The sequence below is a fragment of the Cebus imitator genome, unplaced genomic scaffold (assembly GCF_001604975.1).
Source record: "Cebus imitator isolate Cc_AM_T3 unplaced genomic scaffold, Cebus_imitator-1.0 Scaffold515, whole genome shotgun sequence".
NCBI lineage: Eukaryota > Metazoa > Chordata > Mammalia > Primates > Cebidae > Cebus > Cebus imitator.
In genome coordinates, this window is record NW_016107830.1 from 1216867 (window position 1) to 1244753 (window position 27887).

The 27887-nt window shown below is 38.2% G+C and overlaps 1 protein-coding gene across 1 annotated transcript in view; it reads left to right on the forward strand.

The window, feature by feature from the left end:
• The first annotated feature begins 1764 nt into the window (after positions 1-1764).
• The window catches only part of FAM81B (family with sequence similarity 81 member B), a 63641-nt gene continuing 37518 nt past the window's right edge, over positions 1765-27887 (forward strand). The window contains exons 1-3 of the mRNA XM_017514103.2: positions 1765-1862; positions 4759-4823; positions 23777-24020. Of these exons, the coding sequence (XP_017369592.1) occupies positions 4780-4823; positions 23777-24020 (288 nt within the window). The 5' untranslated portion in view covers positions 1765-1862; positions 4759-4779. The remainder of the gene's footprint in view (positions 1863-4758; positions 4824-23776; positions 24021-27887) is intronic.

The following is a 27887-nucleotide window of genomic DNA, read 5'->3' on the forward strand; positions in this document are numbered from 1 at the left end:
CACTTGGAGAAAGATTTGGGAATACTGCAGCATTTCATTTCCTGTTTGTCTAGCTTGATGATAACTGGTCTCTTTTCAAACTGTGAAGATGAGATCAGGAGAAGAGTATGAAATATCAGTTTAACAATGACCACTTCCCGCCCCATGAGACAAAGAAGTGAAGGGTTTAGTGATTTTTATGACGATGGGCACTACAGAAAATATTAAAAGCTTCTAAATCCCAGGGACTTCATGACTTCAATTGTGAGGGCCAGCCACATCGACATCACAGATCCTTCCTGCAGTCACAATGCTACTAAGTCACCCTTGGGAAGATGCCCCAGAAACAGAAAGATCTTAGTTAGGATGCAATTATGATTCCTTAATACTTTGGCTTCCTGAGAAAAAATTTTAAAAATCAGAGATTTTTTTTTTCAAAAATATCAAATCAACAAAAAATAAAGCTGGAAAATCAAGCATCATGAATTCAGGTACTTATGGACTATTCAAGGTCTCTAAATTTCTCCTACTTCATTACCTTTCTTATATTTATGTTTACATATAAACAAAATAATAAATCCCAATGAAGACCCTCAGAAGGCTTTGGCACCATAGGGTAAAAACTTAAACAAATTTACAAGAAAAAGAAACACCATCAAAAAGTAAGTGAAGGATATGAACAGACACTTCTCAAAAGAAGACATTTATGCAGCCAACAAACACGAAAAAAGCTAATCATCACTGGTCGTTAGAGAAATGCAAATCAAAACCACAATGAGATGCCATCTCAGGCCAGTTAGAATGGCGATCATTAAAAAGTCAGGAAACAACACATGCTGGAGAGGATGTGGAGAAATAGGAAAGCTTTTACACTGTTGGTGGGAGTGTAAATTAGTTCAACCATTGTGGGTGACATTGTGGTGATTCCTCAAGGATCTAGAACCAGAAATACCATTTGACCCAGCAATCCCATTACTGGGTATATACCCAAAGGATTATAAATCATTCTACTATAAAGACACATGCACACGTATGTTTGCTGTAGCACTGTTCACAACAGCAAAGACTTGGAACCAACCCAAATGCCCATCTATATTAGACTGGATAAAGAAAATGTGGCACACATATGCCATGGAATACTATGCAGCCATAAAAAAGGATGAGTTCATGTCCTTTGCAGGGACATGGATGAAGCTGGAAACCATTGTTCTCAGCAAACTAACACAGGAACAGAATACCAAATACCGCATGTTCTCACTCATAAGTGGGAGTTGAACAATGACAGCACATGGACACAGGAAAGGGAACATCACATACCTGGGCCTATAGGGTGTGGAAGGCTAGGGAAGGGATAGCATTAGGAGAAAATAGCTAATGTAGATGACAGGTTGATGGACACAGCAAACCACCTTGGTGCGTGTATACCTATGTAACAAACGTGCATGTTCTCCACATGTATCCTAGAACTTAAAAGTATAATAAAAAAAATTATTCTCTATCATTTTAGAGCTGTTTGATCTTAACAAAATTTCTAAATGTCTTATAGAAGTATCTGTAAAGATATGTTTTTCTAGCTAACTATAGATGTTATGGGGGGTGGGGGAGAATTGGGGTAAGAGAGGAAAGGGGAAGTGTAAAACAAATTGAAAGCCTTTGAAAGCCTCCCTTTAAGCTAAGCCATATGTACAGAAACTGCCCTCGATTAAAAAAAAATTCACAGCACCGCAGAAATTGCACTTGCCATAGTTCCTGACCTGATTCAGCATTCTGGTTACCTAGATACGGATGTAAACAAAAGTGCCTCTCCAACTGTGACTTCGGAAGAACAGCCAGATGAACCTGATGGCCCCTTTCCTGGCTCAGCCAATGACCAAGAAAAGAAAGCAAGTACTTTTCAATATTCACATTAAAATTAGAATACTTTGCTCAGCTTTTCTAAAGCTTAGAGTGCTTAGAGAGTTTAAGAAGTCCTGGAAGATGAGTGCTCCCACATTTCCTGTTTGTTCTGTCTTGGCAAAATGACTGCTGACAACACAGCTGAAAAGAAAAATGGCCTCAATTTACAAATTCATTAATTAGACTGATTTTTAATACATAGGACAAAAATGTTTTGAGTTAATCATGATGTATTTTTATGTAGATTCAAAAGGAACCATGATACACTCAAGGTGCAGACTTTATCTCTAACATAAAAACAGTATAGCTAAATAGAATGTTCCTTAGAATTTGTGGTATTTCTCCATTAGCTAAAAAGAACACTTTTTAAAGCAAACAGTGTTTTTAGACTGTTTTTGTACTTCTCTTAACACCTTGTAATTTATACAACAAGAGGCAGATGCAGTGTCTTGTTACATAAAGAACTAGCGCAATATGAAACATTGATTTCCAGTAGGTATTGTATAGGCTGTACCACATACTAGCTGTGGGACTTTGGAATGATTACTTAACCTCTCTGTTTCTTCTTCTGTAAAATGGGTGCATTAGGCTTATCATGCAAAGTTATTGTGGGTTTGAATGAGTTACTTAAGTAAGTGCTTAGCAAGTAGGAAGGGCTATTGTATGATTATCTTCATCTTCTATATGATCTTGGGTAAGTCCAGTGCTCCTCTGATCCTGAAGCTCCTCACCTATAAAAAATAATGATCTTAGTTTCTTTCCATAATAAGGGTTTCAGCTACTTGAGGTAACTAATGTCATCCTTACACTAATGTAAAGGTAATGATACCACTTTGTAGGGCATCATGTCAAATAAAATTATGTCATATACAAAAAAGTATTTTGTAGCACATAAAACCAAAAAGCTATAACATATTAAAGTATTATTATGAAATGGATAAAAACTGATACATGAGAAAAAAAATTCCCATAGTAGCCATCAAGTTGTTTGACTGTGAGACAATTTTATATATAATAACATGCTAGCTTATAGGAATGAGGACAAGACAGAACTGACTCTTATGTTTAATTAGCAAAGATATAAAATTTAAACACTGTCTTAGATTTAAAAAGACAGTATTTAAATTAAAACCTAAAAATTACACTTTAAAAAATGCACCAAAAGCCAATATCAATGGCTTTTGTTCCAGGTAGCAAAATTACAAGTGAGGATTTTATCCTGTATCTTTAACCTTTTTATATTTTTCCAATATTCCTCCATTGTTGGGCTTAACATTTGCCACTTAAAAAGTGTGTGTTGTAGGTATGTTTTTAAGAAGATGCTACTTATGGTCTTTCAAATAAGACTTAAAAATTAATAAAGTAAAAACAAAACATAGATCTAATTGTTACACTACAGAAGGAGAAAGGAGTTAGTGCCTTTAGACACAGTACTCATCTTACACTTAATTCCGCAAATACTTGGAGAGGGCTACTGTTTGCAAACATATAAGGAAGTACCAATCTGGTTGCTGAGAAAATACCAGAAATAGATCCCCCCACAGACCAGAGGGAGCAGTGGAAAGGTGGCCAGGAAAGAACTGACAATGAAGTGGGTGAGGGTCTCAGGACCCGGTACTGTTCCAGTGGGAAGCAGGAGTGAATATGCCTCATGGCAGAAGGCATCAGGACCTCTGAGACTTAGGACCGTTTCCATAATGTGGGCACCTGAGTGCCCAGTGAATCTTTAGATCCATTCTCTAGGGGAAGATGTAGCTTAACAGCATCAGACCCATTGCAGACCCCATTCAGTAATGGGGGGGAGGGTAAAGCTCTCTCCTCAGGGCTCACGGGAGCCTCTAGCCTGTGCTGCCTGCCCACCACCAAGAGGGCTAGGTCAGGAGAGACACTGTCAGGCATTCTTTATTAGCGTCCTTGTTAATGGACTTAACGTTTTTTTCTTTAAGTGTTTTTGGAGGATGGAGGTATCCAATTAACTTTCTTAGAACTTAAGAAGTAGTAATTCCTTGGGCATTTGAAAAAGGAATGCTTTCTGTAAGTGAGTCTTAACCTAGTCTGCCCACCATTGCAGTACACAGTAACATAAAGCAAGAAAAAATATCCTAGGGAGATATTTTGTTAAAGTTTTTAACTGAGGTGGAATACCACTCATATTCTCCATATTGGATCCAGTTCAGCAATAGGTTATTAGAATTAGAATCAATCTGTCTTATTTTTTAAACTTAAAAGAATATTAGAATTTAAGGCATTTTGGGGATACGCAAAACAGTGAGTACATTGAGTATCTTATTTCCTGTCATAAAAATGCTGCAAATTATCAACTTTCATGAAAATAGAACTTTCTAGTAGTAGCATTTTATTGAATTATAAGTTATCAGTTAAGTGTACATGTGACCAGCTATACCTAATGTTAGTAAGTTATGTATATGACTGTGCTCTAACTATAATAATCTGATATCCAGGTACTTGGACAGGCTTGTTTTCCAGTTTAGAGGTTTGATTTTGAAAATTAGCTGTTTCTCCTTAGAAATCAGCATGTTAGGAATCATTCACTCTGTGAAGACATGTTTAGTAACTGAGTGAATAATCATTAGATATTTCATTTTAAAATTATCTAAGAATAATCTATGGCTTTGGCTTTTCCAGAAAGGTTTTCTTGACTGTGATACCAAATCTGTGAAATACAACTCTCTAGTATCTCCACAGAACTTAATTTTGGTTTTAGTCATTAGCAATACAAAGGGGGCATGTGTAAGATTAACTGGGCTGATTATCTGGTCGATGGTATATATTTTGTTTAAAATTAAAACACTTTAAAGATAAATTGGATAAAAGTAATCTGTAAAGAAAAAGATGATATATTCTGAATCTGTAACCTTTTAGGTAAGACTGTCTCCAGCAAAAATGTCAAGCAAGAATTCTACAGATCTAGTTGAATATGTTGACAAGTAAGTGTGTAAATTACAACTAGTTTTAACTATTAACTGCATTACTGTGACAAATTTCACACAAAAAAGAAAAAATAAAGCCATGCATTTAATTATTCAGTCAGAGATTAATGTGCCTGAAAGAGACCTTTAAGTTCTCTGCGTTTGGAAGAGACAAAATCGTATCAGAAAGACAAACCTCCTGATCCTGCTTCTTTCTGATTGGCAGAATACGCAGATTTAACTATCTTTTCTTTAAATTACCTCTATAGGTTCCCGTAGATTTACATAAAAAGCAATGCAACACGTTGCATATTGCGACAATATCAGACATATATAGCTAACTATGACTTCAAGTAAACCTGTTAACATTTCATGATAAAAACTCAGGAAATATTGAAATATATTTCATTAATCACTAGAAAATGTTGTTTCTGCTGTTTACAGTGCCATACCTGGAGCTCACCCAGGAAAGGTGTACTGCAGAGAAACAACTCTGGGCACTTGGAAATAGAGTAGCACACTATTAACACATGCACATTGTCCAAAATACTCGAGAATGCCAGTTGATGAAGGTGGCATTGCAGAGGCAATGCATATCAATTTGAGTTGTTTTCTATTCCGTATGTCAAAGCAGGATTTGGTCTAATGCTGCCATTCACTTTTTCAGGACACTGGGGATTTAGTCTCAGTCCTTCTACTACTTTGCTGTGTGATGTTTGTCAGTCACATAATGTCTCTGAGCTTTAGTTTTTTCATTTGAAAAACAAAGAGGCTGGACTAGGAACTCCATAGAATTTACTGAAGCTTTGAAATAATTCTGATTTTAATAATCATGACCATAGAAGAAAAAAATGGCCAAATGAATGAAATGAGCTTATGTGAAGAGAAAAATCTAAATACATATTAAACTTTGATTTTTTAAAAAATTATCTTTAACAATTAAGATGATAAAATATCTTCACTAATTTTTACTGCATTTTTTTCATAAGAATTCCCCTGTCCTTTGGCCAGTTAAATTTAATACATCCCAAACAGTTCAATCACAGCATCTCAGCCCCTTTTTTCATATTCCCTATAACTTATATTTGTTTATATAACTATGAGTCTATGATTTAGAAAAAAATAAAACCAAGCATGGGAAAAATATGTTTTAAATGTTTAAAAAATGCAATATTTGGATAGATGACATTTTTTTCTGAGTTGAGGACAATGAATGTAGTATGCACAAAATAATTATTATAAATAAATATATTAGCTAACCTCATCTTCCAAGGAGAAATGGGAAACTTGTCCCTACTTGACTCTCTACATGAAAAATGGAAAATAAAAATCATTCTTCTGATCTGCCAAATTCTATTACAAACACACGTGGATTTCTTTAGCTCAAACTGGTGACCTACATCCCAGGAGATGAGAAAAGAAATTCCTGGAAAATGGTAACAAATGAAAGCATTCTAAGATAAACTTTTTAGATTTCTTGGCTTTCAGATAAATTAGAATGAAGACAAAGAGGAAAGAATAGTCTGTAATACAAAGCAAAAGCATGATAAAGATTACTTGCCTCTAACATTTATTTCCACCTTGATCTCTCCCTTATCCCTTCTCTTACTATCTAAACCATATATTCAGAACTTTCTATTTATGACCTCACATTGTTAATTCTCTTCTGGTCTTTCTCTTCTCATCTCTCAGAATAGGCTGCAAACTTCCTAAAGGCAGGCACTCTATGACCTTATGATTTTTGATACCCCTCCAGTAGTTTATCATGGTGTACTGAATATGCTTGATGAACTATAGTTGACAGATTTAATGGAGAGTGATGGTAGAACAACCGAATTGTTAAAGCTCTGCTTAACGCAGCTGATTAACTGGAAAAGCAAAATAGCATTTGGGCATTCCAGTAATCACTGTGGACATTTTGAATTGATGTATTTAATCCAATAACATAAAAATAAAGAGCAATGGTTTTTAAAATAACTTCACTGGCTGGGTACAGTGGCTCGCATCTATAATCCCACCACTTTGGGAGGCCGAGGTGGGCAGATCACCTGAGGTCAGGAGTTCAAGACCAGCCTGGCCAAGATGGTGAAACCCCATCTGTACCAAAAATACAAAAATTAACCGAGTGTGGTGATACACACCTGTAATCCCAGCTACTCTGGAGGCTGAGGCAGGACAATCACTTGAACCTGGGAGGTGGAGGTTACAGTGAATGGAGATCAGACCACTGCACTCCTGCTTGGGTGACAGAGTGAAACTCCATCTCTAAATAAATACATAAATACATGAAATAAAAAACTTCATCCTTCAACTCATAGTTTTCATTGGGTGACAACAAGTGGATTGACATGAAGAGTACTAAAGTAAGGGTCATTATCAACTCATTAAATGGCCTGAATGTGTATTATGGGTTTTCAGAGGTTTGGTCTTAAAACCTATATAGGTATATTTACAGGTAATACTGTCAGCAAAGTATAACAACACAAAAAGTAAAAATCCAGGAACTAAAGAGGTAATTCCCAGCCACTGAAAAATCTAGCACTAGAGACATGCACGTTTAAGAGACAGGCAGATGGGGTGTGTTTTTACAAAGCCCTTCCTGCCTCAGACAGCTGGAGCAGCATCCAAGCATTATTAGTACTTGATAAATGTTAGGTCATAATAATCCATGGGACAGGGTGAGAAGGGATGCTTGCAGTCTTTGATAGGACAATTATGGTGACATTCTATTAAAGGTAACACATAATTATGATTTCCACATGTGTTCATTGATTCACAATGAGCAGACATCCACTAATTTAATGACAGTGTATCCAATGCTTATTTAACTGAGCAGAAAAGTACCTAGAGCTTTTTTTCCTGATTCTTCTGCTGCTGGTGGTGGCGGTGGAAGAAGCATTAAATGGAGACCAGGGCACCTCAGGTACTCTTGAATTTGCCTCTAAACAGCTATATGACCTTGAGAAAAAGAAAATTTCTTCTCTGGCCATATCTGCCTGTGCTATAAAATGGGGTGGGGGTTTCAAGTGACCAATGATGAGCACCTGCCACTTCTCAACTCTGCCTACAATTTCTCATCAACATTCTCCTATGAAATAAAGTAGGTGGTTAAGCTTTAGGAATGTACATTATTCTACCATGGGATTTAATTTTTAATGGAAAATAAATTCTGCCCATAAATCTCTTTTTTTTTCTTTAACTGACTCTCCTGGGGGTGGGGGAAGTTTTTCCTCATGGAATAAAATACATTCTAAGGTCTCTTTCATCCTTATAACTCTTTGATCTTCAAAAACTTGTTGTCACCATTTACTTAATTAATATATATTTATTAAGCATGTGCTACGTGTCAAGAACATGCTAGGCACTTGAAGAGACACCTGTGAACAAGACAGACAAAGATTCTCAAATGTGAAAGTAATTTGATAAGAAGCTCCCTTGGGGAGCTATCTAATGAGGGGTTTGGAGCCATTCTAGCAGGAAGGAGAGAAATGAATTATTAGATAACTAACCGGAGCAGGCCTCATTAAGAAGTTGGCATTTGAGAAAAGATGAGGAAGTGAGGAATTTGGCCATGAGAACATCTGGGAGAAGAGCAAACTTTCTAAGGCAGGAACAGTTCTATGGTGCCGCAGGAACAGAAAGGGGGCAAGGGTGGCTGGAGTGAAAAGGAGGAAAATATAAATTTGAACTATGATAGCATCTGGGATTCTGTTTGACAGTCTCTGGGGAGAATGAATCCTGAGTTTTTGCTGCCCATGGAGCAAGTTCCAACTTTCCTGAACAAAAAGGAGACCTATGAAATGAGGTTTTGTATTGAGGAGTTTTCCAGGCTGGGCTACCGCCAACATCTATCTCAGGAATTATCTCAAGAGTACATTTTGTGAAGATGAGGGTCTGGCTGACAGCCAAAGAATTGTATTTAAAATTTGGCTACATAAAACTTTCAGCAAGTCAAATGGGCAAAATAATAAATGATTAATGACTTCCCTTCTTGAGTGGAATATGGAATTCAGGGTCTGAAAAAATTCATTTTCAAGCTTTTTCTTAGCACCATGGCTGACATTTTATTATTCTGTGATGCATCGCTTTTGTTGCTACATGATGAAGACAGATATTTCACATGACAATACATGAGAAAGGAAGACAAAACTCTGTTGGTAGAACTTTCTATGGATAGATCACGTTAGGTTGGATGGCACTGCTATCAGCCACAGTGCAGTCTTTTTCTCTCTCTCTTTCTCTTTTCATGGCCCCCCACTTGTGATGGGCGAGGCTCTGCCGTGAGTGGACACAGTCACAGGAATTGGACATTAGCCATGGTGACCCCCAATTAATGAGGGCATGGGCTGCCCAAATGATGTTCAGTCCCTCCCAGGAGGTTGTCTAGATTCTTGCCCCATTTGAGACCTTCTGCTCAAGTGTGAGAACTCCACTGAGGTCGGGCTAATGAGGATCTCAGTTCTCTAGAGCAGAGAGGGAGCCCCTTCCAAACTCCAAGAAGAGGTGTGAGCCAGGCAGGAAAGGTGACTTGGTAAAAAATTACATGATATTGGCAGCAAGTTACATATTAAGAAGCAGAGGGAAAGACATACCTTTCTCCTCTGAGAAAGTGCAAATGTAACAGGAAGAGCCACTAACTGGCCTAAGCAAAGCTGCTGTGATATAAGAAAAGAGGAGAGGCTAAAATATTTCCCTGCTGAGTTACTGATAGCCACCAAGCCGGTTTCCTCCTAAATAGAGACCAATTTTACTTATGCCACAAGGTAGTGGCGGGAATGCAATGAAAATGATACGTTGACTATAAGCACTAAATAGAAGTAAAATAGTGTTAGAATAAATTCCCTACATTTCTCCTGGGCTAGAAACTTCCTGCCACAACTTGGGTGGCTTTAAACAATAGAAATGTATGACCTCACAATTCTGGAGGTTGGAAGTCCAAAATCAAAGTGCCAGCAGGATTGGTTCCTTCTGAGGGCTCCAAGGGGAATCTGTTCCTTGTCTCCCGCCTAGCATTTGGTGACTGCTGGGAGTCCCTGGCACTCCTTGGCTTGTAGATGTGCCACTCCAATCTCTGCCTCCATCTTCACATGATGTCTCTCTGTTTCTGTCTTTATTCAGCCATCTTCACATATATACATACATACATGCATGCACACACATATACACACATATATATGTAGCCATCTTCACACACATACACACACGCACACACATACACAAACACACATACAGCCGTCTTCACACACACACATACATACACATATACAGCCATCTTCACATACATACACACATACATACATACACACATATATGCATGCATACATACATACATACACATATACACACAGCCATGTTCACATCGCCACCAGCCATGCTGGATTATGGGCACCCCTACTCCAGTAGGACCTCACCTTATCTAATTATATCTGCAAGACTCTGTTTCCAAATAAGGTCACATACTGAGATATTTAGCTTTAAGACTTCCACATTTCTTTTTGAGGGACACATTCAATCCATAACAGCATTTAATAATTATAAATAATTATATGAACACACATGTACAACATGGTACACGACATATTTATAAGACATTGCAAAGTATTTCAGGTACGCATCCTTTAGCTTGATCTCATTAGCCAGGTGGGAGGGTCAGGAGTCATTCTCTCCACAGGACAGAGAGGGATCCCTCCTTCTGGGCAACCTCTGAGAAGTTGAAGGTAGCATGTGGCAGAGATAGAACTCGAACCCAGGTCTTCTGACTCTGAGTACAGAGTTCTTTCCCTGGACACTCACATTAAACACTGCCCCACTCCTACCCCCAGAGAGCAACTTAATAAGGGAAGGTATCTCAAGAGGGCCAAAATGCTACAGGAGCTCCCAACATCATCAAAACAATTTGCTACTGCAGTTTGCATATGCTTTACCTGTAAGTATGACCCAAACATCCACCCTGCCCTCACTGACACAGGGACTCTATGTGGAAACTGTCAACCTTGATGCCTCCACATGAAGGATAACCAATCATACCAGGCAGAACACTCATTCTGCAATCTTATTAAAAAATTCTACCAAACATGAGCAGCCTGTCTCATAGAGCTCATCACTTTTCACTGGCAAAGAATCACAGCTCGTTCTTTCTCCAGTCTCTTCTGAACTGTGCCACTAAATGGAGTTGTCTCTTTTTTGGGCCCTTCCTGGTGCTCTGTGCTGGTCCAGCCCCTTGGCCTGGTGGATTTCCTCCTGGACGGGGCTCACCAGACCTCAAATTGTCTGCCTCACCCCACAGAGCATTCAGCCTTACCAAAAACTCAGCAATGGAGGCTTCTCCAGCTACAAACATCCATCTGCCAGGATGGTTATAAACAAGCAACACAGCAACTATAGAAAATGTTTTTTTCTATTTCATCACTCCCCACACACACTCACAGATTCTTTTTGTGAGGCATCAATATATTCTCTGAGGTTTCAGTTTAGATTTTTGTGTGTGTGGGACTCAGACTAACGAGTCATATATTAGATCTCATAAAAATGTTGAAATTTTTCTTCAGTATGCCTTTTTGTGTTCTAGAAAAGGGTTTGCATTTTCTAATTTGATGTCTGAGTATTACAGGTTGCCAAAATGGTTATCAGAATCTCCGCAGTAAATTTAGGGCTGTATTCACAAGAACAGAACAGGCAGGGAAGTGAGAGGCTCCATGTACCGGCCGGTCTGCCAGCTACAGCACAGCTGGTGTAAGTCACACCGAATTACGGAAAAATAGAACTCAGAGTTTGTGGAAAATCTGTTCAGATTCAGTTGTCAGCTACATAATCAATGGTCTAAGTGAAGCCCAAATCTCTTTCCGAAAAGGCCCCCTAGGAATTTTTCCTCCTGTGATTAGTGACTCCATCTGCAGTAGTCTGGAATATTCAGTTATTTGTTTTCTTTCATAGTTAAATTTAGATATAGGTCCCACTGACACACATAACATACAAAGAAAGCAGTGAGGTTCTTAAATTTACATCTTACTACTAGGGAAAGGCCTCTGTTTTTAACCCTTAGGAATACCTAATGATTTGAATAATGGCATTGTCAGGAATCTCTCTTAGAAAATTGAGACATGCTCCTGTGTTTGTTCTTCCACAGTTGATGTAGAAAGGTCAATTGGAAAACAATATTCTCTGCCCTTGTGGCAATGCAAATAGGGAAAAAATACAAGCTCTCTGTTGATCTTGCAGGAATCATGTAAATAAAACCAAACAGAGCCACCATTTGGTGCTTCATTAAACGTTAGGAATTAGCAGTAATAATAGACTCCAGTTAATAGTAAATCCCAAGCTTGAAAAGAAATTTCTAAAAGGAAAGGTCTCCATTTAAATATAAAATAAATTTTAAAAATAAACTTTAAAAATTAAGGAAAAGAAATAGCAACAGTCCAGCATTTGCATGCCACTTCATGTCTCCATGGTTGCAGGCAAATAGCTTTGCACAGCAGTAGGTGCCAGCCTCCTAAGAGGCTTCCTTCAATGGGCCAAGTAGCCACAGCATTGAAATCAGCCCTGACAGGACCACAGGCCTGCTAGCTTGGGTCTGCCCCCTCATTGCCCTTTCTGGATACAATGTTGGCAGTAGCCAACAGCACCTCACCCCACAAGAGTGAGGCACTGGGCCCCTCCTAACCCCAGACATATAGCCGTATGGGATTGGTTTCACCACCGCCCAACCCCTGCTACTGTGCACTTCTCACTTAGTATCTCAGAACTTACAACCACACAGCAAAATAGCCTTGTTTTCCCTGTTTGCAGATGAAGCAATTAGAACACTTGGTTGGTAAGTGCCGGAGCCTGTGTTCTACCCTCAGTCTACCTTGCTTTCCAACCTGCCAAGCTGCTTATGTCAACAGAATTTGAGAGTTCATATTACATATTTCACTACTTCAGCACTTCATTATATAACCTGCCTTATATTATTCACTGATTCACATGACCAATCTTAAACCAATCAGTGGTGTTTAGTCTTTAGGATACATTAGAATCACCTATGTGCTTGCTTAAAATGCATATTCTTACTCTCTCCACCTACCTTAAAATTATGATTCAGTAGGTCTGTGTTAGAGTGGAGTAATCTGTATTTTAACAACTTCCCTCCCTCACCCTCGCCTGTGATACCAATTTAAGTATGAGAAATACTGAATTAATCTAAGTTCCTTGAGGTACAGAGCCATTGTATATAAATATGTAGTATTACAGGTGTGTACTAGAGTAAATATTGTATATGAACTAGAGTAAATATTCAGTAAACACTTAATGTATCTTTATTTTAAATGACATATTTGTTGGTAAGTGACTAGATATAGACACAGTGCTTTCAGCTGCACATAATAGAAGCACTAACCAAAAATGGTTTAAATGTAAGAATACTGATTAGCTCATGCAACAAAAGAAAATCCAGAGTTTGGTAAATTTTGTAGCTTCAGAACATCATTAAGGAGACAGGTGTTTTTTTTATCCTTTCTGCCTGCCATTTCCTTTTTACTCATGATCACAAGATGGCTTTGGTAGTTCCAAGCATCGTGCACAGACAGGACAACACTCAGCAAAGAAGAGGGAAGTTTCCTCTTACATATCCCTTCTTGAAGGCAAAGACACTTTACCCAGAAGCCCCATAGCAAGTTTCTCTTTGCATCTCATGAGCCAGAATTGCTTCACATGCTGTTACCATAACCAATTGTATCTCAATCCACAAGAATGGAATCATCATTAGTTTGCCCCCTCAGAAGGACACACGGGGGTCAGGAAGGATGAACCAAGTCAGGCTGAAGTTGGGGGTGGCTCTTGAGAGGGTAACCAACAGTTTCTGCCATACTGAGGACATCTAGGAGAAAACAATTTCTAAATTTTTGGGGAAATGCAGCATAATGTATAAGTACAGTATCTGTACAGAACTGAAAACTAAGAGATCAAATAGCTTTGCTGGAAAATGTGGGCTGTAGATTGTCTAGAGGCCACAAAGTATCACTGGCTCAAAGAAAATAATGAGCAAATCTGCAGTCCACCACTAGGCTATGTGTCACCTTCAGCAGAGCCTGGCGTCTTCTTCCCTTCTGCCTCTGACTCATACATCCAATCCAGGGTAGCACTGTCAGCATGGTGGGGGTTTTAGAGGAATGGATTTTATATATGGTAGGTACCATTTGGTGATTTTCCAGAAGAACATTTTTGAACCAAATGAGTGGTAAATGGAATCTGACTAACAAAACCACTTGGCAAAGTTTTCTTTGCTCTTCAAATTTACAGGTGATAGAAAAGAAGAATCTCTCTGAGTGTGCGAGCATGTGTGCACATGTTACAAAGACAACTACCATTTTAATAAAAAATTAAATTTGAAAAAGAAAAAGAAAAGAGGAATCTCACCCAGGCTGAGACTATTTTATATCGCTCAAGAGAGCAAACTATGTCTTGAGGCTCCAACAAGCTGTGACTTCATAGAGCCATTTTTTTGGTCCAGTTTTCCAACAACTGAGCCTTAAGGGTATAGTCCAGGTAGAGAAATCAGTCCGTCAATCAAAAAACATATATTGATCACTTACTAGGTGTCATGCACTGTTCTCAGCGTTGGGGGACTGTGCAGAACAAGTTATAAAGTGCCTCACATAGGGAGCTCTCCTTCTAGTAATGGAGGATAGAAAATAAACAGAAACAAGTAAATAAGGTAATTTTAGGTAATGACAAGTGCTACGGAGAAGATAAAATGGGGTATGGCCTATGTGGCTGGATGAGATAAATGGGAGCTGAGGTTAGAAGGGAGAGAGATAGGATTTTATCCTGAGAGAACGGATAAGCCATAGGAGGCTTTTAAGTAGTCAAGTGCTGCCATTTACACTTTAGAAAGACCACTCTAGCTGCTGTATGGAGGATGTGCTGTTTGTTAGGAGGCAAAAGTGGAAGAGATAATGGTGGCCAGGATCAAGAAAGGAAGAAACAACTGGCTGGGCACAGTGGCTCATGCGTGTAATCCCAGCACTTTAGGAGGCCAAGGTGGGCAGATCTTGAGACCATCCTGGCCAACATGGTGAAATGCTGTCTGTACTAAATATACAAAAATTAGCTGGGTGTGGTGGTGCATGCCTATAGTCCTAGCTACTCAGGAGCTGAGGAAGGAGAATCGCTTGAACCTGGGAGATGGAGGTTGTAATGAGCCAAAATCATGCCACTACACTCCAGCCTGGAAACAGAGTGAGACTCCGTCTGAAAAAAAAAAGGAGAAAGAACTGAAAGAACTAAGGAAACTGTGCATTTGGAGCATAAGAACACTTTTGAGTGTTACTTCTGCAGCTACCCTATTAGGTCACATGAGTAGCATTAGTGTCCCCTGCTTATTGTTGGAATGATGAGAAAATGTAGGAGTTAATGTTAACATTTGATTTCAGAATCCATGAGTTTCAAATAGTGACCCTGACATCTCCAAGTTGTGTGACTATTCCTGTTCTGTCTGGTAAATTTCCTCAGTCTGGTCTTCCAAATCACTAATTCACTAATTCATTCTTTAGCTATTTCCCCCATTATATTTATCCCATCTTTTATTTTTTATTTAAATTATATTTTTCATACCTAATGTTTACTTGTTTACTTTTTATGTTTTCTAGTTTTTCTTATTTTACTAATACTTTCTGTTGTCTTCTCTCTTAATATGTTTATTAGCCTTTAAAAAATTTCTGTGTACCTTTTAATATTTCTCTTCTGTGGGAATCTGTAATCTAGCAGGTTATTTGTAGGTTAATTACTTTTGAAAAGGCTGTGCTCCTCAAAAGTCCTGTTAGTTTGGCCTTTAAACTCACTTTCCCCTGGACTGAAATGCCCTGGCCTCCAATGGAGTCTTGTTAGCTCCAGTGAGTCCAGGAGTGGGGTATGGATGAGCCCCAAGCACCAGAAAACTACTTAGTGTTCCACAAAATAACTTCTCCTGTCATGTCTTCACCTTTTGCTCCCCAGGAAGAAGCATGTTCAGGAGGGCAGTTGCTTTCCCACCCTGGGGGCATTTAGAAGTGGAACAAGGTGGCAACAACTCCCCAAAGTCAGTTGTTCCCCAAATTTGTGGTTATTACTACTGCTCCAACTCCCTACCAACTCAGGCCCTCTGCCCTGCCTGATCTTTCTTTGAGGACACCTAGAACAGTTTGACATTTCACGAGTCAGAGCAACTGGTTCCAAGGCAACAGAGAAGAGCAGACTTACGTCGTCCCTCTTCCCCATTTTATCCTCCCACAGCCCTGCCAAGCTGTCTCTTGCCCCAGGCTAATGCAGCCATCTGACTCAGGTTGGGTTGCCCAGGGAATAGACTCTGAGATGGAGACTGGTAAATAGAAGGCTTATTGCAGAGCACACTGGGATCAACACCTGTGGAAAGGAAGGGAAAGGAGTGGAATTGGGCAGAAGGAATAGTTGAACGATATAAAGTTAGTTGAGCCAACTAACTTCAATTAATTACATACGGATTTTATATATATTAGATACCATGGCTCCAGTAGTTGAGCTGATGAAGATTTCGGCTAACTTCACAGGAAGCTCTGGAGCTGCGACAGCCCTTCAAAGTTGTTCGGTGTTAGAGTGAGCATGCCAGGCCTTTATACCCACACACTGTCCAATCACTGAATGAAGCTGCCCAAGAAAGTGGGCATGACCTTGACAAGGTAACACCCTTCAGGAAGGCAGTTCCCAGAGAAAGCCAACAGCTGAGGTCTTCCAGCTGGCAGCACTCCCAACAGTTGGGGGGATAAGTCCTTCCTTCTTGAACAGGGAACTGGGTGGCACATACGGCATCCACAGCACCACCCACACATGCATCAGTTTAAAATAGCCCCCACTGCCCTAGGGGTTTTTCACTTTCTCCAAGTCCTCCAGGATTTTATGGAAGAGAGAGGATGGGAAGCCACATTAATTCAACATTTTTGTCAAAACCAGAGTCAGCCCAGGATTTTTTTTAACCTCTGAATAACTTGTAACTCATTTCCTTTCTTTCTGCACTTTGTCTCACATGAGCTGTCATATCCCTCTGGGGCCAATTTACTTTAGCTCTCATGTTCTCGCTAACCCTCAATTCTGTGTTCCTTGTTGAAAGCTTCATTTTCCCAGGAGACTGAAGCTGCGTGAGTCCTCTGAAGACCCAGCCAGAGCCAAGCAGAGGTGTGCTGACTGGCTCTGCAGAGAAAACAGGACCTCTGGGCCTGGAGGACGGCAATATTTTTGATGGGACCAAAGTCCGCTCTGTGAGTCCCACAGAACCCCCCATCATTTCTCATGTCCTAAGCCCCCATCCCACAAGACAGTTGCAGTACTGGGATGTGGAAGGGGCCAAGGTGGGCAGCAGTGGTATGACTCTTCCTTTTGAAAGCTACCTAAATGATTCTAAAAATGCCTGTTCTCTATTACACACACACACACACACGCACACACGCATGTACGCCAGCTCAGGCAATCTCATTTTCTTCATCCAAGTCTTCAACCACCATTCATTTCTCTAATAACATCCAAATCTCTAACTCCAGACACATTTCAGACTGTTCAAGGGGTATCTCCATATGAATACTATATACAAAATCTCAAATTTCTTTTCTTCCCCCTAAACCTAACTCTTTTTTGTTTGAATTTTCAGTCTTGATGAAGAGTGGCATCATACATTTAGCTCAAATCCAAAACATCAGAATCTCTCCCTCCTTCAGGTTCATTTCCAATCTATCTCAAAGTTCTATAACTTCTAGGTTCATAATATCTGTAACGTCTATCCTCCCTCTTTATGTCCAAGATCACCACCTGAGTCTCAGACTTTCCTCATTTTTTTCATGTAGATTACTGTCCATGTTAGTTATCTATTGCTGTGTAGCAAAGTATCCCAAAACTCAGCAGCATAAAACAGCAAATATTTATCTTACGGTTTCTCAGGATCAGGAATTCTAGGATGGTTCATTTATATAGCTCTTGGTAGGACACCCCAGACTCTTGCTGGCTGTTGTCAGGAGTTTTCAGTTTCTCACCACGTGGACCTCTCCATAGGGTTATTCAATATGGCAGTTGGCTTCCACCAAAATGAATGAGGGCGGAGAGAGAGAAAGAGAAGGGAAGGAGGGAGGGAGAAAGGGAGGGAGGGGGAGAAGGAGAGGGAGAGGGAGGGGAAATCTGACTATCATAGGGTGAGGAGCAAACCACAAATATAGAAAGGCACAGCAAACCTAGCTTGCTTCTTCAAGAAGCTGATCTGTGAAGGGAAAGAGTAATATACTAATGCCAAGAGAGGCTATCAGGATTTTTATGTTTCTTTCCTCTTACATGAAATAGCCCTGGCCTTTGTCTTTTCCCATTTTTTTACTTTGTTTACTTTTCATTGAACTTCTGACTCTTTTGCTCATCTTTGCCTTTAATCTGTGATTTCTTCCAGCCATTAGTAGGGAGTCCTCTCCTCAACATAGAATTATCAGGTATTACATTTATATGGATCCAGAAATCATCCCACTTGGCTTGTTAGAAAGTGGGTAAATTGAAGAGGAAGCACATTCCAAGGGTCATTTGGAGGCGGAGTTTGGAGGGGACCACTTCTCGGCATGTAATATAGTATGAACTCCAGGCTGCTTAGGCTTGAATACCGGTCCACCATTGTTAGCCTGGTAAAATCGGACAAGTTACTCAATCTTCTCAAGCCTCAGTTTCATTATCGTAAAAAAATGGAGTAATATTAATAGACCCTTTATGGTGTTATCATGAAGATTCAATAGATGAATCATTGAACGTGCTAGCTACAAGGTCTGGCTTATATTAAATGCTCAAAGATATCAGCTATAACTATTCGTAAAGTGCAGGAGTAGCGTATGGACATCGTGGTAACACTTTTGACTGCTCAGTGATGTTTTCTTCCCTCTTTCTGATTCTCAGGTTCTAGAATTATGTTATCCCAAACAGTAGCCACAGGCCACATGTGCCTGTTGCACACTTAAAATGTGGCCTGTCCAAATTGAGGAGTGTACAATACACACTGGACTTCAACGACTCATTTTTAAAACGAATGTAACATATTCCATTAAAAAGTTCACATTGATTACATGTTACAATGACATTTTTGATATAATGGGTTAAATAAATTATATTGCTAAAATTAATGCCATCCATTTTTGTTTTGTTTTTTGAGATGGAGTCTCACTCTGTCACCCAGGCTGCAGTGCAGTACCTCAATCTCGGCTCGCTGCAGCCTCCACCTAGCAGGTTCAAACCATTCTTGTGCCTCAGCCTCCCAAGTGGCTGGGACTACAGGCATGTGCCACCGTGTCTGGCTAATTTTTGTATTTTTAGTAGAGATGGGGTTTCATCATTTTGGCCAGGCTGGTCTCGAATTCCTGAACTCAAGTGATTGGCCCACCTCAGCCTCCCAAAGTGCTGGGATTACAGGTGTGAGACACCATGCCTGGCGGGTCATTGGTTTTTAAAAAATGTTTCTTAATGTGGCCATTAGAGTTTAAAATTGTCTATAAGGCTTGCATTATATTTCTTTTGGGCAGTTTTGTAAAGATAAAATTATAGAGCTACTAAATTAGAAAGAAGTAATATGTTTCTATATTTTCTTTATCTGCATAGAATGAGCCCCTGTTCTTCCTTTATGAGCCAACCGGTTTCTGTTGACCTTCACTGGCAGTTAATACCTTGCTGTCGGCACACACTGATCCTTGTGACCAACCATCCATCACTAGGGTCATAATAATGATAACTGCAGCCAACTTTAGCCAGCTTCTGTGACTGCCCAATAAAACTTAGTTGCAGATTAATCCTCAGACAGCAAACAACCAACAGGGAAGAAACAAACTTCTTATTTTTTAAATTCCTTTGCCAGAGATGCTTGATATCAAATTGGAGAAAGTTGCAATGGCAAATATGGCAAATACCACCAGTATTCAATCCTGTACACATTTTCTCCTTTCTCTTTGCTAATAAAAGCCCCAATTTTGTTTAAGGCCACAATGTACCTAGTTCAAAAAAACAAACGACGTTAGAAGAGGTGGCCGTATGGCACAGCTTCAGCCAATGAAATACAGACAAAAGTGTCATCTTACCTGTTTAGTACAGGTAAGATGAAAGGCTATCTTGACTTTTAGAAAGGCTTTTAGAAAGGCTATCTTGATTTTTAAAAGGATGGGTGGGGACAAACTCAATGGATGCACACATTTTTTTTTTTTTTTTTTACCTTCTGTCTTTTCTATCTGGAACAGGGACACAATACTTCAAGGTGGAACAACAAGCTTGAGACCTGAGGGTAAATGTCACGCACGGCGAGTGGGCCAGGAAGCCAGAAGGAGCTGGGCACCCAGTGATTCCTCGGCCAGCGGCTCTGGCCCTGGGTCCATCTACCTCTCGACTTCTTGTTACAAGAGCCAAATAAACCCTACTTGTTTAAGTTACTCTCTTTGGGTTTACCCAGCTAAACACAACCCCAGCTGAAACTTGCAGTCCAGAAAATGCTAATGTTCACAATCTGGTCCTAAAATCTGCTGTCCTAAGGACATTTTCACTTCCACGAAATTTGTCACTATTGGCCTAAAGCAAATAGTTATTTTGGCTCATGCAATGAGAATAAGCATGAATTATTTGGCCTTGGCTTCTTATGATCCAGCATATATAATAGTTATCACTTTAAAAGATACATACCATATATCTATACATCGATTTAAGTATATAGATACAAATATATATTTCCAAGAAGGCAAGGGCTTTATCTGTCTTATTCATCATTTTATTCCCAGGCCCTAACAAAGGCCAAGTCCCCTTCTCCTTTTAAAGCTGACTTCTCTTCCCAGTGATATTCACAACATATGTTGCTACCATTCGGAGGTGGCAACATGGAAGACATCCTAGGCTAAGTTATGGGTGACCTAGATCTAATCCTGGCTCTGCCAAATAAACAGTTCTGGGACATCGAAACATTTCTTCAAATAAAAACTCATGCTGAAGTTCAATGTACTAAGCAGGTAAGATTGAAGAGAAAAAACCCACAGCCCCTTCTACTAGGTCATAGGATAATAAGAAATCCCCAAGAAATTTAATAGTATTACAGACAAATTTAAAGTAAACTTCTAACTCAGTTACATAGATTTGAAGGAATGTTGCCATGTTCATGTATATAAAATGTGACTTGGCATGCGATCAGAAATCAGTGCACACAGGCCTTTGGAAATGACCTGTATTTGGGAATTATATAACCAAGTGTTTTAGCACATAGGCTTTGGATGACCTAGGACCAGTTAACTATCCCATTAATGGAATTGATACTCCCAAAAAACACAATCCTGAATGCCATAATTAAAGTGTTGAATTCTCAAAGATCAAAATTCCCAAAATATAATCCTGGAAAAAAATAATTTAAAAGACATTTATTTATATTTATAAAAGGAGATTTATTTTATTTACTTGTTTTCTGTCATATGAAAACATGACAGGACATTTCACAGGCCACTTTACACAATAAAATAGGCAATAGTAACATTTGCATTTTTAAAAGAATAAACACATGGGTATACCAACAACAGTCACATGAGTATAATGTTATGAGCAGATGAACCATATTCATAAATAAGTCAAAATTCAAAATGTATAAATACACAACACTATGATGGTAATTGTGGACACTTTATAACTGCAGACATCTGAAATACCATGACAGATAATCTAAGTCTTTTCGTAAGACTGATCAAAAACTTCAGTGAGTCACCACGGCATATGCAATTGGCCAAAGAGCTGAGATCTTGAGAAATTTTATGTTTCAGAAATGCAGATATACAAAAAAGACACCTCCTCATTTATTGGGAAAGTTTCAACATTTTTACATACACGATGCTTTTACACAAAGTCAATGTTGTGATGATGCACTTTTGTGGAGTCAAATTTGCAAAAAGTGCATGAAACAAATTAGAACTTTCTAAAAGTCTTTATATAATTTATACTGCAATATTGCAAATGATGTGATGATGAAATACATAGTATAGCAAATTGTGAAAAGTAATAATAACAATGCTGGCAATTTAAAATAGTGGGGAAAAACTAGAAAGAAAATTCAACATTTGAAAAAGTGTATTACAGGGCTACATTATGAATAATTGCATGGAGGTAGTTCATTAGAGCTGGCCAACTTTCACATTCATATTTTGAAGTCTTGCATGGCAATGAATTCCTAGTTTTCTTCTTTTAAGACATGGCTTTCCTCAGAGAATATGTTCATATTTCATTCATTTTTGACATAGCACTGCTCTTTTTGAAATTCTTCTATGATTCAATATACACCAACATAAGCATTCCCTGTTAAATATTTCCATCTTTGCATAATTTTTCTGTGGTGTTTTGGGTACACAGAAATTCATTCCACATGCACTCATATGCAGAAGCAATACTGATAATCAAATAGTCACATTATTGTGTGTCTTCTTATCTTACTATGTGCATAATTATATTTGAACCAGTTGGTAACTTTGCTGGATTCTTCAGGCAAATGTGGCTTTAATTCATTAAAATCCTCTAAAATGTCATTAGCTGAGAGGAATGCCTATGCAAACAAATGACGTATTTTTAAACCATATGGGGTGGCCAATTCACTTGTCTGAATTTTCACCAAATGCGTTGGGCTGAATGACAAAAACAAATTTTACTGATGAGACCTTGAGATTCACGTTTAGAAGCCTTGATGGGAACTAATTCCAAATCTGTTATGGTTTGGGGATTCTACTGAAATCCATTTTCTTCCGCAAAGTCCACCAAATCTTCAAATAAGTGTTTATAAAGTGCTTTACTTTTTCCAGTCATTAACATATAAACAAGCATAAGTTCAAAAATATTTGGATCCAGCTGGGGCATGAATTGTATATAGTTGATAAGAAATATGGGGACTATTTTGAAAGTACCATTCTTCAGCCAAAGTAAAGCATGCAGTAGTTTGTCTATGTTAGATTTAGTGGCAAATATAGGAAGTCTATCTTCTTTGACAGTCAAATCCCTAACTAAGAATATTTCATCATTCAGTGAGTTTCAGAACACTGGAGGAACCTCTATATCAGCAAGCGTCTTTGGTTCAGAAGGTTGCTCAGCTTGTGGAATTCTTTTTATTCTCTGATGAAGAGTGTTTTGGGAAGGCAAGCATGGCACTATGTGTGAAGGGGCAAAAGTCATACATGATGGAATCATTTGGCAGGGGACTTTTTTTTTTAATTTTCCACCTGTGTTTTTACTTCTGTGATTTTCAAAACACTCAGAACATTGAGGATAGATCCTTCTTGCATAGTGCACTCAGACTCACACACTAATCTCCTCCGGAAATACCCTCACAGATACACTGTTTCACCAGGTTCTAGGTAATCCTTAATGCAGTCAAGGGATTTTAGACTTTAGGAATTTCAATGTTTGGGATTATGTCTTTTGGGTTATAATTGGTGCTATTGATGAACTACTTTCCCTATCTATAAAATTAGAATAATTTTGTTAGACAATATGAAAATGCACAATGTGAATCACCAAGGGAGAGACATTATAGGCAAGGTTTTCTAAGTGTATTTGATCGTAGAACTCTTTTGTGGTAGCCTATTCTGACTGCTATTCCAGGACTCACACCTTGGAAAACCTCTATCACAGTCACTGTTGCATCTTTACAGTTATAAAAACTTAATTTTTTTCTAGATTAAAGTAGAATTTTAATAAGGGGTATATAAAGACATCAGTCTGGGAAGAAGTCTTCTAATATCTTCTTTCATGAATCCCCCTAACTACCACCAATTGGCTTAAAGCATGAAAAGTACATCTGCTTCTCAGATGAGACATACACCAAATTCTAACCATGGCAAGTGTTTAAAGTCCCATCAAACTTCTCAAAGGGCAAAAAATAAAGGAGAAGTGAGGATTCTAGTTCTGGTTCCTGGCTCCTCCAGCTCATTCTTGTAATGCCCCCGGTGCTTTCTTTTCCTTTTTCTGATCAGGAGTCATCCTTTTCTTCCTCTCATTTCAAACACCCAGAGAGGTCAGCTAGAAGATAGACTGAACAACCAGGAGCGTACTGTAGCTTTCCTCCTTGAACAAGCCTTCCGCATCAAGGAGGACATCTCTGCTTGTCTACAGGGGGCCCATGGATTTCGGAAAGAAGAATCGCTCGCCAGGAAGTTACTGGAAAGCCACATCCAGACCATCACCACCATCGTCAAAAAACTCAGCCAAAACATTGAGGTAGTTCTCTGTTTTTATTTATTTATTTATTGTATTTTGGTAGCATTGCTTGATAAAGATTACTAACCATCAGTGTCATTTTTCAAGTGCAGAAACATCACTATTGCTTAAGTTTAGATAATTACCTTTTAGTGGCCTGAGGGAAACAGTTCAATTTTTCAGTTGCTCATATATACCAAAAAGTAGAAGGAACATCTATTCAAGAAATATTTACTGTATATTTATTTTGTGACAACAAAGCCATTATGTCAGACATTGTGCTAAGGTGCTTATGTTAGCATAAATCTCCAAGATTCTATTAATGTAATAATTTCAAATAGGGATTTTCATGATGCACATTGGTAATGTTCCATTGAATAGCCAGCACAATCTGATGCCAGCAATTTCTCTGGCCCCATCTTCTACCCTTCTTTCCTTCACTCTGGCCACACTGACCTCCCAGCTGTTCCGAGGGCATTCCAAACACGCTCTGGACTTGGGGCCTTTGCACTCATAATTCACTCTAGCTGGATCATCTTCCCCTAGATATTCCTATGCAATGTCCTTCATTCCTACAGTTCTCTGTTCAAATACTACCTTATAAGAGAGGATTTGCTTGATATTTTATAAAATAGCACCTCTCCCCACATGGTTTCAGTCTACCTTAAAGTCTACTTTATTTTTTGTCACATAGCACTCATTGCAAACTACCGTGGCCTATATTTAATTTGTTTGTTTTCTCTTTCTAAGATATAATCTCTATAAAGGCAAAGAGTTTATCTTCTTCATGCTAAATCCCATATCCCAGACCAGACAACAGTGCTAATGTAGCCAGTACCCTAAATATTTCTTAAATAGATGAGTGAATAAATGATTTTAAGACATTAAAGTAAAAATAGAGTTTCTCATCAAAAAAGAAAATTCTTTGTCTAAATCAAGATAAGCATGCTTGTATAACAGGTCTTTCAGAGTTGTTAAGGTGCGAATGTATGTGATTAATCTGAGTTAACAACTTTCATGCAAGGGTTTCAGAGAATATACTTTAGGAAACTGACCCAAAACTTGCATGGTTATCATGAGAATTGACCACAGTGCCCTCTCACAATACTTGTCTTTTTTTGCTATCAGAGAGAATACTGGATTTGACTAAAATTATTAATTTATTTTCCAACTGCAGTGTTTAGCAGACCTGATTATACATCTGAGGCAGTGTAAAAAGTTAAAAAACTCTCAGTGAACTTTTAAAAGGCACTTTATTGGTATTTAGCACATTTTGAATTGACCCCAATGCCTCAAAGGTCAATGCCACTCAAAAAGTGATTAGAAGTATTTCCATGCGTAATGAAGTATCATGAAAGTGACAAAAGGCAAGAAGCCCTGTGCCTTTTGAAATAACTAGAAAATCAAGTAAGTATAGCATAGTGCTAAAATAAGATTCCAATTTAGGAGTTGAAACTTCCTGGTAATTGAAAAAGCCAACAACATTCTTAGAAACATCGAACAGTTTCTAAGAATATTCTATATTTTGATCTGGATTGTTATATAGTTGATTACACTACATTGGGTCAAGATCCGCCCAGATGTACACTTTGACTTGTTCATTCAATACATGTTAATATAGCCCAGTAAAACACTATTAGCAATAAGAAGAAAGTCTCCAAACCTCTAGAAACCTTAACAGTTTATTTTCTTATAATAATTGGTATCTTAGATTAGCTCTCTGAAAAAGAAAAAAAAAATCCAAAACATTTTCTAAAATGAAAGACAAAGAAAAAATCCTGAAAATACCTACAATACCTGTTAAGGGTTTGGCATATATGGGGAAATGAAAAGGACTGGTTTGAGTGTATGGAAAACTGAACTAGAAAATATATTAAAGGCTGTACATAACATAATTAAAATATTATGAAGAAGAAACTATCTGGGCTAACTTTAGTAAATAACTGTAAGCACTTTATAGAGAAATGGATTCTATTCAAGTATACCAAAAGACGCTAACCTCATTAACCGAGTCAGCCAATTTACAAGTTGGCTAACCAGATCAATTGAAGTGTGAGCTAAAGCTTAACACAGGTCCTTAAAAGAAATGATTTTTTTTAAATCTACCACAATTGCATCAGTCAAAGTACTTATTTCTTTTTAAAAATCCAATGATTCCTTTTTTTTAAAGGAGGCAGTTGATTACAAGTTTTAAAATTAATTTATTTTTAACTCAAAGAAAATTTTATGTATAACATTGTTTTACTGTGGGTTTTCTCCTCAACTTACAAAAGGAATACTTGTTCATCATAATTATTTTGAAAGTTCAGGAAAAAAAATTTAAACTTGGGGAAAAATTATCTCACAATTCTACCACCAAATGGCAATCTCTACAAATGGTGAAATAAATCTTCCTCTAGTCCTTCCAAGTATTCCATTTAGGAGACTGAGACTATGTTTGTAAGCATGATTTTTATTATAACATTCATCCTAAACTCTATTATATCTCATTAAAACCTCTTTGCATGGTGCATACACCATGATTTATTTAATTATTCTCCTAATGTCAAAATATCACTTTGGGGGGCTGAGGCAGTAGGATCAATTGAGCCCAAGAGTTCTAGACTAGCCTGGGTAACACAGTGAGCCCCTGTCTCTACAAGAAAAAATAATTAGCTGGGTGTGGTAGTGTACACCTATAGACACAGCTCCTTGGGAGGTTGAGGTGGGAGGATTACGTGAGCCCAGGAGGTCAAGGCTGCAGTGAGCTATGATCATGCCACTGCACTCCAACCTGGGCAATGGAGTGAGACCCTGTCTCAAAATAAAAATAATTTTAAAAAGAAATATCTTTGTGCATAAATATGTATCTGCATTTGGATTACTTCTATAGTATCTATTCTTAGAAGTAGAATTACTAAGGTATGAATACTGTGAAAGCTCTTGATACATGTTGCCAAATTGTTTTCCAGAAAGTTTATGCTAATTTACACTTTCATTAGCATTATTTGAGTGCTTTTTCCCACTTTATCTATGCCAGAATTGAAATTTATTACTTTAAGTTTTCTAACCTCATAGAACAGAAATAAGATTTTTTTTTTTCTTAGTGAAAAAGTGTTGAATCCACTCTTTGAAGTGACTGTTTAAAGTAACAATTTTGGCTGAGTGCTGTGGCTCACACCTGCACAGTGGTTTTGGGGGCTGAGTGGGGAGGATTGCTTGAGGCCAAGAGTTTGTGACCAGCTTGAGCATCAGAGCGATATTCTGTCTCTACCAAAATTATAATAATAATAATAATAATAATAATAATAATAAAGTGACAGTTTCATCTCCTCTGCTTATGATCTACTTGATCTATTTATGTCTTTTGTTAATTTATCTTTTTGGGTTTTAGTACTTTTTAATTTTCGTTGATTTGATGAGTTCTTTTATTTTACATATTAGAGATAATAACTGGTAATATGTTACGAAGTGTTTAACAATCAACAATCAGTTCGTTTCTACAGAAAAAGAAAGCCTGGTTTGTAGTATTTGCCTATTTCTATGGTGTAAATACTCCTACCATGATTTCAAACAACCAGCAAGATGACACTGCTCACAAAGATGAGAAGAGGTGTATATAATCCACTTTCACAGACAGATGCAGGCTGCTTGCAGTACATCACTGAAACCCTTGGCAATAGCATATAAGTGTTTTTCCAGTTTGCTTTTTCTAGCCTTATTGTATTTACAATGTTTTCACAAGTTTTACACTAAGGTAAATATTCAAATATTTTGCTATGTAATTTCTCTCATTACTGTAGTCCCTGTTTATCCGTAGTTTCACTTTCTGTGATTTCAAAAGTTTCCAAAAATATTAAATGGAAGATCTCAGAAGCAAGTAATTCATAAGTTTGCAATTATATGCTG